The 12160-nt window shown below is 48.8% G+C and overlaps 2 protein-coding genes across 2 annotated transcripts; one reads left to right on the top strand and one right to left on the bottom strand.

Moving 5' to 3' along the window:
• Window positions 1–1330: 1330 nt before the first annotated feature.
• LOC120688854 lies at window positions 1331–2769 on the bottom strand. The gene is made up of 4 exons (XM_039971214.1): window positions 2544–2769; window positions 2236–2457; window positions 2045–2137; window positions 1331–1959 (listed from the first exon to the last, which is right to left on the bottom strand). The coding sequence occupies exons 1-4, from the start codon at window positions 2767–2769 to the stop codon at window positions 1607–1609; spliced, it is 894 nt and encodes a 297-aa protein (XP_039827148.1). The 3' UTR covers window positions 1331–1606.
• A 4204-nt stretch (window positions 2770–6973) lies between these two features.
• Window positions 6974–8029, top strand: LOC120688853 (BTB/POZ and MATH domain-containing protein 5-like). Its single transcript, XM_039971213.1, has 2 exons — window positions 6974–7712; window positions 7932–8029. Exons 1-2 carry the CDS (start codon window positions 6974–6976, stop codon window positions 8027–8029), a joined length of 837 nt encoding a protein of 278 aa, XP_039827147.1.
• The last annotated feature ends 4131 nt before the right edge of the window (window positions 8030–12160 follow it).

Raw genomic sequence — 12160 nt, 5'->3', positions numbered from 1 at the left:
ATCTATTGGATGACAAATGATCGTGCTCTACATGTGCAACATCAGAATAGGCATTCATCTGGTTTTTAGTTCAATATATACAACTTAAACCACCAAACAATTCAACTTCATGCTTCATACTTTTCTGCCCCTAGAATTCATATAGGTGAACGAAATTAGAAAACAAATGTTGTTTGATATCTCGGCTTATGTTATGTACATTTTATACATTTCCTCCTCTGTTATTCGACGGGATTCACAGCAACAAGTTCCTGTGCACGTCCTAAGTCGGCAACAAGTTCACAGCAACGGCGACTTGGTCTTGGAGCTTCGCTGAACTTACTGTACTACCGTTCTTCAGTAACTGCAATTCTTCAGACTTGACATTCCCAACAAAGACGGAACCGGGGCTCTGGAATTCAGTAAAGAGGGGCATGAAATGGGAGTATGGGACCTCTTCACCTCCAGGCAACCCAACCACAGCCAAATGCAATTAACACTGACATAAAATTGCCATTACGGTAATTGTGCTTCTCATTTCAGAGGCTATCTTCTCAAACTGCCAAACAACCAAAATACTGTATCACAATGATGAATACATCACTCTGATCCTCTATTCCGTGGAAGAAACAGACTATTTTATAACTGGAAACTTGTTTTCAAAAAAATAATTGGAAACCACATGGCACATGCAGTACAATCAGAAGGAAATTAACCCTTGGCATTCAGAAATCACAACCAGACACGTTTGCAATTTTTGGATTAAGTTGCAAGGCATGATTCTTTTTTTGGATTAAGTTGCAAGGCATGATTTATGTCAAACAGAGGACACAAATGAGTCAACTAATCTCACAGCTTTCACAATTGTTAGTAGAATGCATCAAAACACTGCATTATCCAGTGCTACAGCACAAAGTGTCTTAACTCTGCTAGCAGTCTAAAAACACACCAGAAAACAGCATCACTGCACAGGCGTAACAACTGCTTAATCTGTTCTAAAAAATCTCAGAGAAACATAAGATGAATTGCAATCGGTCTCCCAGACTGTAGCAGGCCTACAAATTTTGAGCCTACTGGTCTGTCAAAAAACATTCAGAATGACTTTTGTAATTCAGTCAGAGAGGGGACATGAGATGAGAATATGAGACTTCTTGAAACCCAATTCAAAACAACCAAAAATCACCTTCAGTCAGAAAAAACAGATGTCAGTTACATATCAGTTGTTCAATTCCAGTGACATATTGCAACAAGTATCATAACTGTGCTTCTCTTTTTAGTGACAGACTGACAATAAGCGAATTCACAGTCTTAAGGAAGTTAGCTGATCAGAAATCAAAATCACACACACATATGGCATTGACCGATGATGATTTAGTATGTGAAAAAAGAGAATCCAAAGAGACAAGTGCATCCATAAAAATCACCTAACCTCTGCATTCCCCCAAACGATATTGCATCGCAAACATATTAACTCTGACAGAAACAAAAAAAAAAGCATCTGAAAGAGCTAATTACTTCAGGAACGTAACCACTGCCTAGCCTAATCAGTTCCAAAACCACAGAAACCTATCATTGACGACGCAATCTTCAGACAGAAACCTGGAGTTAGACGCCGAGTGAGACGCAATTAGAGCACAGGCAGATTGTAGGTGCACACCACACACTTGACGCCGAGTGAGACGCAGTGAGAGCACAGGCAGACATGCCACCGTGGTTGAGGCCGCACCGCCGCCGGACGCTCTTCGCAGCCCGAGCAGATGTCGAATTCATCGTTGGGGCCGTGACCGGGCTGGTCGGCGGGGAGCACCGGATGCTCGAGTTGGGCGGCGTCCCCTCCGGGCGCCTCACCGTGCTGCCCCACCGGGTGGTCGCCGACCGCGGGCTGATACTGGAGCTGCTGCACGCCGGCACCGACGGGTGGAGGAGGTTGCGGGTGCTGTTGAGGAGGCGGAAGGTCCGTGCTCGCTGGAACGCTGTCATCTGCAGCAAACCAGGAAACGAACCAGAGCTCAGAAGTCAGAACAGCGCAAGAAGAAGGCGCGCGTCGGATTTCTTGGGCACCCACCTCGGAACGTCAGTTTCCCAGTTCTCGCCGCCATTCTTTCGCCCCAGTCCATCGCCTTCCGAGAAATTGGCTGCGCCGGCGGTGGATTCTTGCCTGAAACAAACCAAGTAATCTGAAATTCAGAACTCAGAAACTGCAAAATAAAAAAGGAATCAAGGACGAAGGCGCGCTCGATATTGTCAGGAACACACCTCGGAATCGCATCGGATGACAGATGCAAGGAAAGCTGTTGCACGTCGGGCACAAGGGGGGCGGCGGAAGCTGCAAGTTCCGCAAGGTCGGCGCCTGCCATGGAAGACCGTGGGGACCTGAGCCGCGACCTCCGGGCGCATCGCTGGACTGCTGTCCCGTCGGGAGGCCGTGCGGCTGGTTGACGACCGGTGCGAGGCGGGGGACGTCCTGGGCGGGGATCCCTGCAGCGAAACCAAGAAACGAACCACAACTCAGAACAGCGCAAAACAAGGCGGCGCAAGTCAGTTTTCTTGGGCACCCAACCCACCTCCGTGGTGCTGTCCTCCCATCAGGTGGCCGTGCGGCGGGTTGACGACCGGTGCGAGGTGAGGGGCGTCCTGGGCGGGGATCCCTGCAGCGAAACCAAGAAACGAACCACAACTCAGAACAGCAAGAAGAGGCCGGGAAGCAAGAAACAAGGCGGGGCTCGGGTTTTCTCGGGCGCACACCTGGTCCTGGTCCTCCCATGGGCAGGTTGCCGTCCCCGCTGCCATCCTGCCTTGTCAGCTCCCTCGCCTCCCTCCTCAGGACGGCCGACGACTCGCCGTCCTCGTACTCGTTCGCCTTCCGCTTGCCCTTGTTGTCCCTGGGGTCCTGGTCGGCCATCTCGCCCCCTTAGACTCCTCTCACCGTCGCCGACGGCGTGGGGGCTTGCGATCGGTCGAGCTCGAACACCTTCGTCTTCTTTGCGTCTACCAAGCGGGAGAAGGAGAAGGAATAGGAAGGGGGGAGGCGCTGCGATGACGACGACGGTGGGAGACGAGGCTTTATAGAAGGCCAGAACTGGTGTTGCCGTTTGCGGCGAGGCGGTTGGCGCCGCGTGCAGGCGAAATCGATTTTGGGAGGGATCGGAGCCTGCTGGGCTGCCGGTGTTCGACCGATGGGTCACAAGGGAGCCTGCTTAGCAACTTCTATTCAAACAGGCCAGAAACCTGCATTCATTCATGGGCTGCACGCTTTGCAACTTCTACTGAAAGGTGTCCAACTTGTATTCATTCATGGGCCTTTCTCCCTGTCAGGTTAGCTGAATGAAGAGCAAAAACAACGTCGCCAACATCAAGAACCTGAATTACCTTGAGCCATAAACGCAGTTTTCTCGAATATATGGATTGAGAAATTTCTGGTAGGGGTCCCCCCTCCCTGCTTATTAAAAAGAAACATGATCCAAATACTGCCAAAGTGGACAGACTACATTCAAATAAAATCTGATCTCTGTCCAATGCAAATATAAATGGTATTTCAAATCAGCCTGTCCTTTTTTGTCATGAGAAGTAGTCTGATCTCAGAAATTCCCGAATTGTAGATATACCTTTCATAATAGGTCAAGAGCTACCTGGTTATTCAAAGCGATGCGTGAGCTATTTAGAGCTACAGAATTCCTAGAAAATACAAACAAGCTCTGCACTTAATGAACCAATATAACTGGCTATTAAAAGTTACAGAATTATCAGGCATCAAATTCAGTTATGTCTAATATCAGCTCTTATCGAAGTCCCAATGGGATTTTTTTATATTTGCCCCGATGGAATTGAGAGCAATGCAATGCACACCTTGCTGATGAGGATTGAGGAACAGGTCTTGAATTGTAAACACCGTCAATAAAGAAAGGAATGTTCTTCAGGAATTTGAGCAGTCCTTATACGAGCATACACTTTCTTTGGTAAATTCAGTAATAGGAGGACCTCGAATTTCATTTGCACGGTTATACTGACATAAAAAAGGGGAAATTATGGTAGTTGTGCTTCTGTTTTCAGAGGCTGAGAGAAACAACCGAAACACCATTTATGCAGTTTCAGTTTAACAGCATGGCAAATAAAAACAACGTCTTCCTGGGAAAACATATCCGACACCGTTTACAGTTTAGTTATAGGAAGATAAACCATCAACCGGGAGAATTTACCATCACACACATATATCATCAAAGGTTGCAGGAACAAAATAATTCTGAAAGACTGAAACCAATATTTTCTATGATGATTGTTAAGTCAAAACAGAGGACGCAACTGAGTCAAATTACTCTCCCATCATCACATAAAATTACTGCATTACTTGGCACAAACATCTAACTCTGCTAGAAGCCTAAAACCCATAAAAACAGAATCACTGTACATGTAACAACCGTTTAATCTATCATGAGAAGCTTATAAAAGAACTAGAGGACGTGAAAGCGCATGTAGCCTAGTGATTACAAGAGTCTCTTGGTAGCACCTTAGGTCGGTTCGACTCCCCGTGTGAGTGAATATTATAGGATTTAACGACATTATCAGTGATAGGCAACGTTCCTGTCGACAGAGAAACGTATGTGGTGACTTGGTCAATTTCGAAGATTTACCAGCTCAGTCTTCCTATATACTCATAGAGGTATGGTTTGCATACATATGCAGTGAGTGTATGTGTATTATGAGGTCTGAGTTGTATTGTGCAATTAAAAAAAATCAAAGCACAGCCCACTATCACTCTGGCAACCTCGCGCAGTCGTCGTCGCTGGAGGCTGCTAGAGCTAGAGAGGATCACCGGAGGCTATCGGAGTGGCTGTGGGGTTGAGACGACAGTGAGGAGGGCCGGCACCGGCCGTCGGGACGGTGGGAGATGGCGAGCGAGCAGGGATGGTGGTAGGGGCGTGGAGCTACGACAAAATTAGCAATGGCCGCAGTGGAGGGGGCGCGCGGAGACCGCCGGAGCGACGCCACAAAGCCAAAGGAGTTGGGGCCAGGGTTTTCTCTACCGGCCGAGAAATTCCGAAATTTCCGAAATCTCCCGTCTACCGGTGGTGCCCGGTATTTTGCTGGTACCGTCCAAAATTTTTGGCATTTTGAAATTGTGCGCGCTAAAAATTGGGCTCTAATGTTGTGCGAGCCCGCCAAGCAATTGGAACACAATAAAAACCCGTTCCTAACCCATTATGGTGCTGCTTGTTGTATTTTGGATTGTGCATTGATATTATATAATATTTGGCACTATGGTGGACTTTTAATATTTAGGACTGGACTATTCATATAAATATCATTGAATTGGTAGTTTATAGTATGTGTACATTTGCTTTTTTATCTAAAATGATATAGAACTGATGTACATGATTGTCTGAACAAAAAGAATGATATAGAACCGATATATCCGATATTCCCGTTTACCGGTGACCACCGAGATTTTTAAAATACCTTTTGAGAAAATCTTGGTTGGGGCGTGACTATGTATTGCTCCATGTAATGGTTCTTGGAACCATCGCCTATAGGGATGAGGGGTGCCATCACTGACATCAGCCCCATGCAAAGAGATTTCAAATTAAAAAAATCTATAAACCTTAAAATATACATCCAAATTAAATTCCGATTACATCATTATCTTTGGGATGACAAAATCTTCAAAACAACACCATAAAACGTAGCAGTAGATTGGCTCATGTGGGCTGTTGCTCCGTTCAAGCGGTATTGGACTCAATAAACAAACATCCAGCCCAAGAGCGGCGCGCGGAGCGTTCAGGCGATGGATCGCCATTTTGCGGCCTATGCAAGTATAGCCCGTGAGGTGGACCTGGGCTGGTCCGTCTCCACTTCTGTGACGCGCTGCGAGTAGCGCCCCTGAACCGAGCGGCGAGTGAGTCGCCAACCATCCTCGATTTTTTTTAATTTTTTTAAATTTTTATTTTATGAATTTTCAAAAAATAAACATCCAACCAAAAAATTGTAGATCTATACCACTGCTGCCAAATGAATTGGCTATAGCCGGATGAAACGGCGGTAGGTATAATGTAGCAACCTTACCGCCGGTTCATTCGGCAAAATTTCTGTGGCCTGGGCAGCTTATTTTCAAAAAAATCATAACTAATTTATATAAACTTAGATGAAAATAATCTTTTCATGTAAATTGTATATCTCGATGAGATTTACAACTTTTTAGTTCAAATTGTTTTCATTCGGAGCCGGGGCTCAAATAAAAAATAAAAGCTTTTGATGGAAAATTTAATTTTGGATCTAAAACTTGTGTCAATTATTTGAGCATCAAAATGGCTCCGAATAAAAGAAAATTGAACTACAAAGTTATAGATCTTGTCGAGATCTATAATGGTTGTATAAAGTTTATCTACATAAAGTTCATATAAATTAATTAATATTTTTATATATGGGCAGTGAGGTGTTTAGACCAAAATTTAAATTTTAGATATAAAATTTATATCGATTATTTGAGCCCTAATATGGTTCCAGATGAAAAACATTTAAACTTAGTGTTGTAGATCTCATCGAGGTCTACATTTTTCATATAAAATTTATTTTCATCCGAGTTCATATAGTTATGATTTTTTGAAAATAGGCTGTCCAAGCTAGGGAAAATCCGCTGGATGAACTGGTGGTAAGGTTACTACAGTGTAGCTACCGTCGTTTCGTCTGGCTATAGCCAATTTATTTGGCGGTAGTGGTATATATCTGCAAATTTTTTGGTTGGATATATATTTTAAAAATTCATAAAATATAAAATAAAAATCACCATCCTCGGGAAGAGCATGGGCCCTGTCCAGCATCAATTGGGTATTTGGGTGGCTCGACCGAGCGCGAGGATCGGCGGTTGGCCCACCAGGCAGGGCCGGGACAGTGGCCCAGCCCATCAGCAGGCAACACCAGCTGCCCTAGCAAGTCTCCATAGCTGCTCATGAGTCGTCGCCGCTGTCCCAACTCATCTCGTCAAAATCCCCCGCCACGCGCCATGCCGACGGTGGACAATTACACCGCCGCCTCGGCCGCCGTAGGGGCCAGGTCGACCGGGCGCCACCTGCTGCACATCGAGGGCTACTCGCACACCAAGGCGCTCTTCGCCGGCGAGTCCATCCCGTCCCAATCTTTCAGCGTCGGGGGCCGCGCGTGGTGCATCTGGTACTACCCTCGCGGCGCAGCAGACGACCAGGACGACGGAGACGGGGACGCCGCCCTCTACATCTCCCTCTTCCTCGTCCTCGACGACAGCATCCCGGAGCCCGCCTACGCGGAGGCCACCTTCCACCTGCTCGACCAGGCGGGGAGACCGGTGCCGTCGTGCACCCACGCCACAGGCCTCAACGAGTACTCGGCCGCCGGCGCCCGGCACGGCGTCCCTGCTTTCATCCCCAGGGACTTCCTGGAGGCGTCGGGGCACCTCGTGGACGAATGCTTCAGGATCAGGTGCGACGTCTCCGTCCGGTGGCAGTGGCACACCGAGGCCAGGCCGGATGCGCCGCCGTCCGACCTGCGCCGGCATCTCGGGGACCTCCTCGCGTCGGGAGAAGGCGCCGACGTCACGTTCCAGGTCGCCGGCGAGACGTTCAGCGCTCACAGGAGCGTCGTTGCAGCCCGTTCTCCGGTGCTGAAGGCGAAGCTCTCCGCCGGCACGGCCGCGGCGGCGTGCGTAAGGATCGACGATGTGGCGCCTCAGGTGTTCGAGGCCCTGCTGCACTTCGTGTACACCGATTCGCTGCCGGAGGAGCCAGGGCAAGACGGTGTTTTCATGGCCCAGCGTTTGTTGGAGGCGGCGGGCAGGTACGGCGTGCCGAGGTTGAGGCCGATCTGCGAGGAGAAACTTTGCAGGCTCGTACAGGTCGACACGGCTGTAGCCATGTTGCTGTTTGCTCAGCAGCACCGCTGCCATTGGCTCAGGGAGGCCTGTGTGGACTTTCTGAAATGCCCCCGGGCACTGAACGCGGTCATGGCGACCGATGGCTTTGAGCATCTTGTTAAGAGCTGCCCTGCTCTCTTGAAGGACTTGATCTCCAAGTTGGCTGCCCGTTGATACACATGAAAAGTTAGGGCACTAGCCTTTGGCTCATTATTACCAAACATTTATTTGCAAGTCACTAAGAACAGCATGCACAGTGCATTTATTGATTCTCTCGTTACACTCTTTTTCTGATATTGATCTGAATGGCGCGAGATTTACTGTTACTTTTGAATCTGAACTCACGTGATTTTTAATCCTTCAAGCTTGGGCTGCTGGTAATCTGTTGTGCATTTAGTTAATATACATTTACACGAGCATAATATGCTACTACCGTGATAGGCAATGACGTGCAACGTTAATTCCTTGAATGAAAACTATTACTAATTAAGTGGATGTCTTTCACGACTTCACATCCTCTCCTATAATAATATAACAAAGAAAAACTGAACATTAGCCCGCACCTTGAACAAAACTGAACAGTGAGCACCAACAATTAATCAGGAATCGTACAGGACAGCCAAAGAGTTTCCTCGTATTTCGCCTAAAAAAAAGTTTCCTCGTATTCACAAGGGAAAACCATCGTCAGTCGGAGTAGCAGCAGATGCAGGATAAACCATCGTCGGTTACCAGTTGCAAAACTCGGGAGGAACAAAAAGAAAAAGAAAAGAAAGAAAGAAAGAGAAAGTCTCAAACAAGAAGATAATTGCTGCCTGGGCTTTGGAACAGCCCACATAATGGACCAAGCCCTTTAGTTTGAATTGCAGCCCAGGTCCATCAAGTGAGCCATTTGCCAATTTCGGGGCGCATAAAGTATTTCATCATCTAGAAATAAGTGATATCTACTCTCGCAGTCTTAGACTACAATTCCGACATACTAGGAAAGCCCAAAATTTTTTTTGCAAATGTTAGGGATCACGTGCGCGGGTGCCGGGTGGTAGTCGACTCGTCGCACAGGACCCAACAACGACCCACTGCCGCCACCGCTCGTCGCGCCATCAAGATACCACTGGCGGCGGCCTTAGGATTTCGGGTAGCCGAGGTTGGGGACGACTTTCCTCAGTTGGCGGCTATGAGAGGGAAGGTCGGGGCAGCGGTGGCTGGCGGCGGGGGTAAGAAGAAGATCGTGGCTGCGGTGATGAGACGGTGGGTGGTGGGTGGGCGGGTGGGGTGGCGGCGGTAGCCGATGACGGTCGTTGCTGTGGATAAGAGGCGGGGGAGATAGGAGGAAGAAGAGGCGTAGGAGGAAGAAGAGGGGTGGAAGAAGAAGATATGGAAAGGGACTTATGTGACTAATCGACTTGCAGTAACCCGAGTTACTTCCAACAGCGTCCGAAAAAGTGGCATCTTAGATAGTGGACCACCTTAGATAAATGCACATTTTTTTCGAGAATACGCAGGAGAGCTGCGTATCATTGCATTAAGAAGAAAAGAAATGAGTTTTTTTTTACAGCGCGGGCCATAAGGGGCGCACGCACACCTCAACAAGCAAAAATAAGACTATACGGCACTACAATACAACCGAGAGGCTCATGAAAAAGCAGCCTACCCAGGAATAAAACTACTCGTTCTCAACTGGTGAGGCCAACCTACCCCCGCAAGCTTGCTTGCACCAGCTCGAATCCAATTGCTTCCCTCTTCGAGAATTCCTTGAACAAGCTGACTCAAGCTCTGCTGGGTGCCATGGAAGACCCTGGCGTTGCGCTCTTTCCAAATCATCCAAGACACTAGCATTACAGCAGTGTCTAGCCCCTTCTTATGTTCTTTCGACAGCCCTTGCCGCAGGAGGAGCCACCACTCCAAAAAGTTGAGGCCGGCAGGAGACGGCGAGTTTTGGATCCCAAGAACGAGAGCAGGGTATGCCAAACCTGCCGGGTAAAGCTGCAGGTGCAGAGCAGATGGTCAGCCGTCTCCTCTTCTTGGTCGCACAGCCGGCACATTGCATCGCTCGTCAGCCCACGATGGTGTCTCCTGTCTGAGGTCCAGATGCGTTGTCTGACTGCCAACCACATAAAGAATTTCACCTTTTGTGGCGCCCAAGTTTTCCAAATCGGCTTTGCTCCCTCAAAGTGGATGGTGCCTTGGAAAAACGCTAGGTAAGCTGATCGGGCAGAATAAGTAGCATCTGTAGTCCACTTCCACCTGATGATGTCCTCGACCCCCACCCTCAGCTCAACTGCTTCAACGATTTGCCAGAGGATAAGGTACTCAGAAAGTGATTGAGCTGTGAGGGTCCCTGTAATGTCCTGAATCCAGCGCTTGTCGCTCAGCGCCGCCGCCACTGTCCTTGAGTTCCTGAACCTCGGTCTGACGAGGTTGCAAAGTTCAGGCGCGATCAGACAGGGTGAGTTCTGGCCGAGCCAATGATCTGACCATAACAAAGTGAGGCAGCCATCTCCAATTTCGATGTCAATAGAGGCATTGAACATTGCTTTTACCTCAGGATCATTACCGAAGTCAAGGCTCAAGTTTTTCCAAGGTCTGTTAGCATCAGTCCGTTTGAGCCAAATCCATCTTAGCCACAGGGCGTAGGCAGCAAATCGGAGGTTGACAACTCCCAAACCTCCGAGTTCTGTCGGTAAACAGACAATCGGCCAAGCAACCAGGCACTGACCTCCAGTTGCTTTTTCCTTGCCGGCCCAGAGAAAACCGCGCCTCCTCTTGTCGATTTCCTGGAAAACCCAATCTGGGACCTTGAGTGAGATCAGAGTGTGCACACAAGCAGCGGACATTGTGACCTTCACCAAAGTTAGCCGCCCTGCTTTGTTCATCAGTGATGCCTTCCAAGTCGGAATGTATGCAGCAATGCGATCCACCAAGGGCTGCAGGTGTGATTTGCGCAGCCGTCCAATGGTGAGAGGGAGACCGAGATATCTTATAGGAAAGCTAGATATCCCAGCTGGGAGTAGGCTGCTAGCCAGTGCAACGTCGCTATCGCTGCACGCTATGGGAGCGATCAGGCTCTTCTGCAGGTTTGTGTGTAGACCGGATGCTTCTCCAAACAAGGCCAGAACCTCCCTTGTGGTGACCAAATCTTGTGCAGTTGGGGAGATGAAGAGCACAACATCATCAGCATAGAGAGAGCATTGGTGCTGAATAACCTGATTTGCTGGTGGGACCAGGACATCAAGTGCCGCTGTTTTCATGAAAAGGCGCTGAAGCATCTCCATCACGAGAATGAAGAGCAAAGGTGAAAGCGGATCGCCTTGCCGCAAACCCCTCGCATTGCAAATCAGCCTCCCTGGATCGCCATTTAGTATGACTCTTGTCGAAGCAGTTGAGACGAGGGAGGCGATCCAGTCTCTCCAACGTGTGCCAAATCCCAAACATTGCAGAACCTACAGCAGGAATGGCCATGACACGGTGTCGAACGCCTTGGAGATGTCAAGCTTCAACAAAAGGGTCGGCTTTCGCTTCCTGTGCAACAATCGTGCCACTTGTTCCACGAATTTGAAGTTGTCATGAATGGAACGCCTCTTGATGAAAGCACTCTGGTTAACCCCCACCAGATTGTCTAGCTCAGGTGCCAATCTGTTGGCCAGGCACTTGGCGGCCAGTTTAGCAAAACTGTGGATCAAGCTAATTGGCTGGTAGTCACTTGGCCGCTTCGGGTCTTGGCACTTTGGCCGAAGAGTGATCAGGGCCCCATTCAGCCGCTGCAGTTGCGTCCTGTTGGTGAGGTAGAAAGCTCCGAACGCAGCCAGTATGTCGGTCTTGATGATAGGCCAAGCATATTTGTAGAATTCTGCGGTGAACCCATCAGGCCCCGGCGACTTGTCGGCCGGTAGAGACTTGATCGTCTGCCAAACCTCCTCCTCAGAGAAGGGGTACTCTAAGTGGTCGAGATTGGCCGGCTGGATTCCTAAATACTGAAGATTCAGTGTGGCACAACGTTGTGGATCCACACCTAAAATCCTGGAAAAATGGCGAAACAGCATGTCAGCCTTCTCATCGTGTGAGGTTGCCAATCCGGAATCATCCTCGAGCTTCGCGATGAACTTCCTCTTGGTTCTGTGGCTTGCTTGCAGGTGGAACAGCTTTGTGTTGGCACCACCCTCACGAAGGTATGTGATTCTGGAGCGCAGTCTCGCGATAGTCCGCTCCAAGGAGGCTAGCCCGAGGCACTTGCACTTCAGCTCTTTCCTTAATTGGTGTTCCTCGCTGGAGAGTTGTCGCCGATCCTGCGCGCAATCGAACCTGAGGACC

Source organism: Panicum virgatum, chromosome 9N, assembly GCF_016808335.1.
Source record: "Panicum virgatum strain AP13 chromosome 9N, P.virgatum_v5, whole genome shotgun sequence".
NCBI classification, from domain to species: Eukaryota; Viridiplantae; Streptophyta; class Magnoliopsida; order Poales; family Poaceae; genus Panicum; species Panicum virgatum.
The sequence above is the reverse complement of the archived record's forward strand: the minus strand, read 5'-3'. Positions and strand labels throughout refer to the sequence as shown.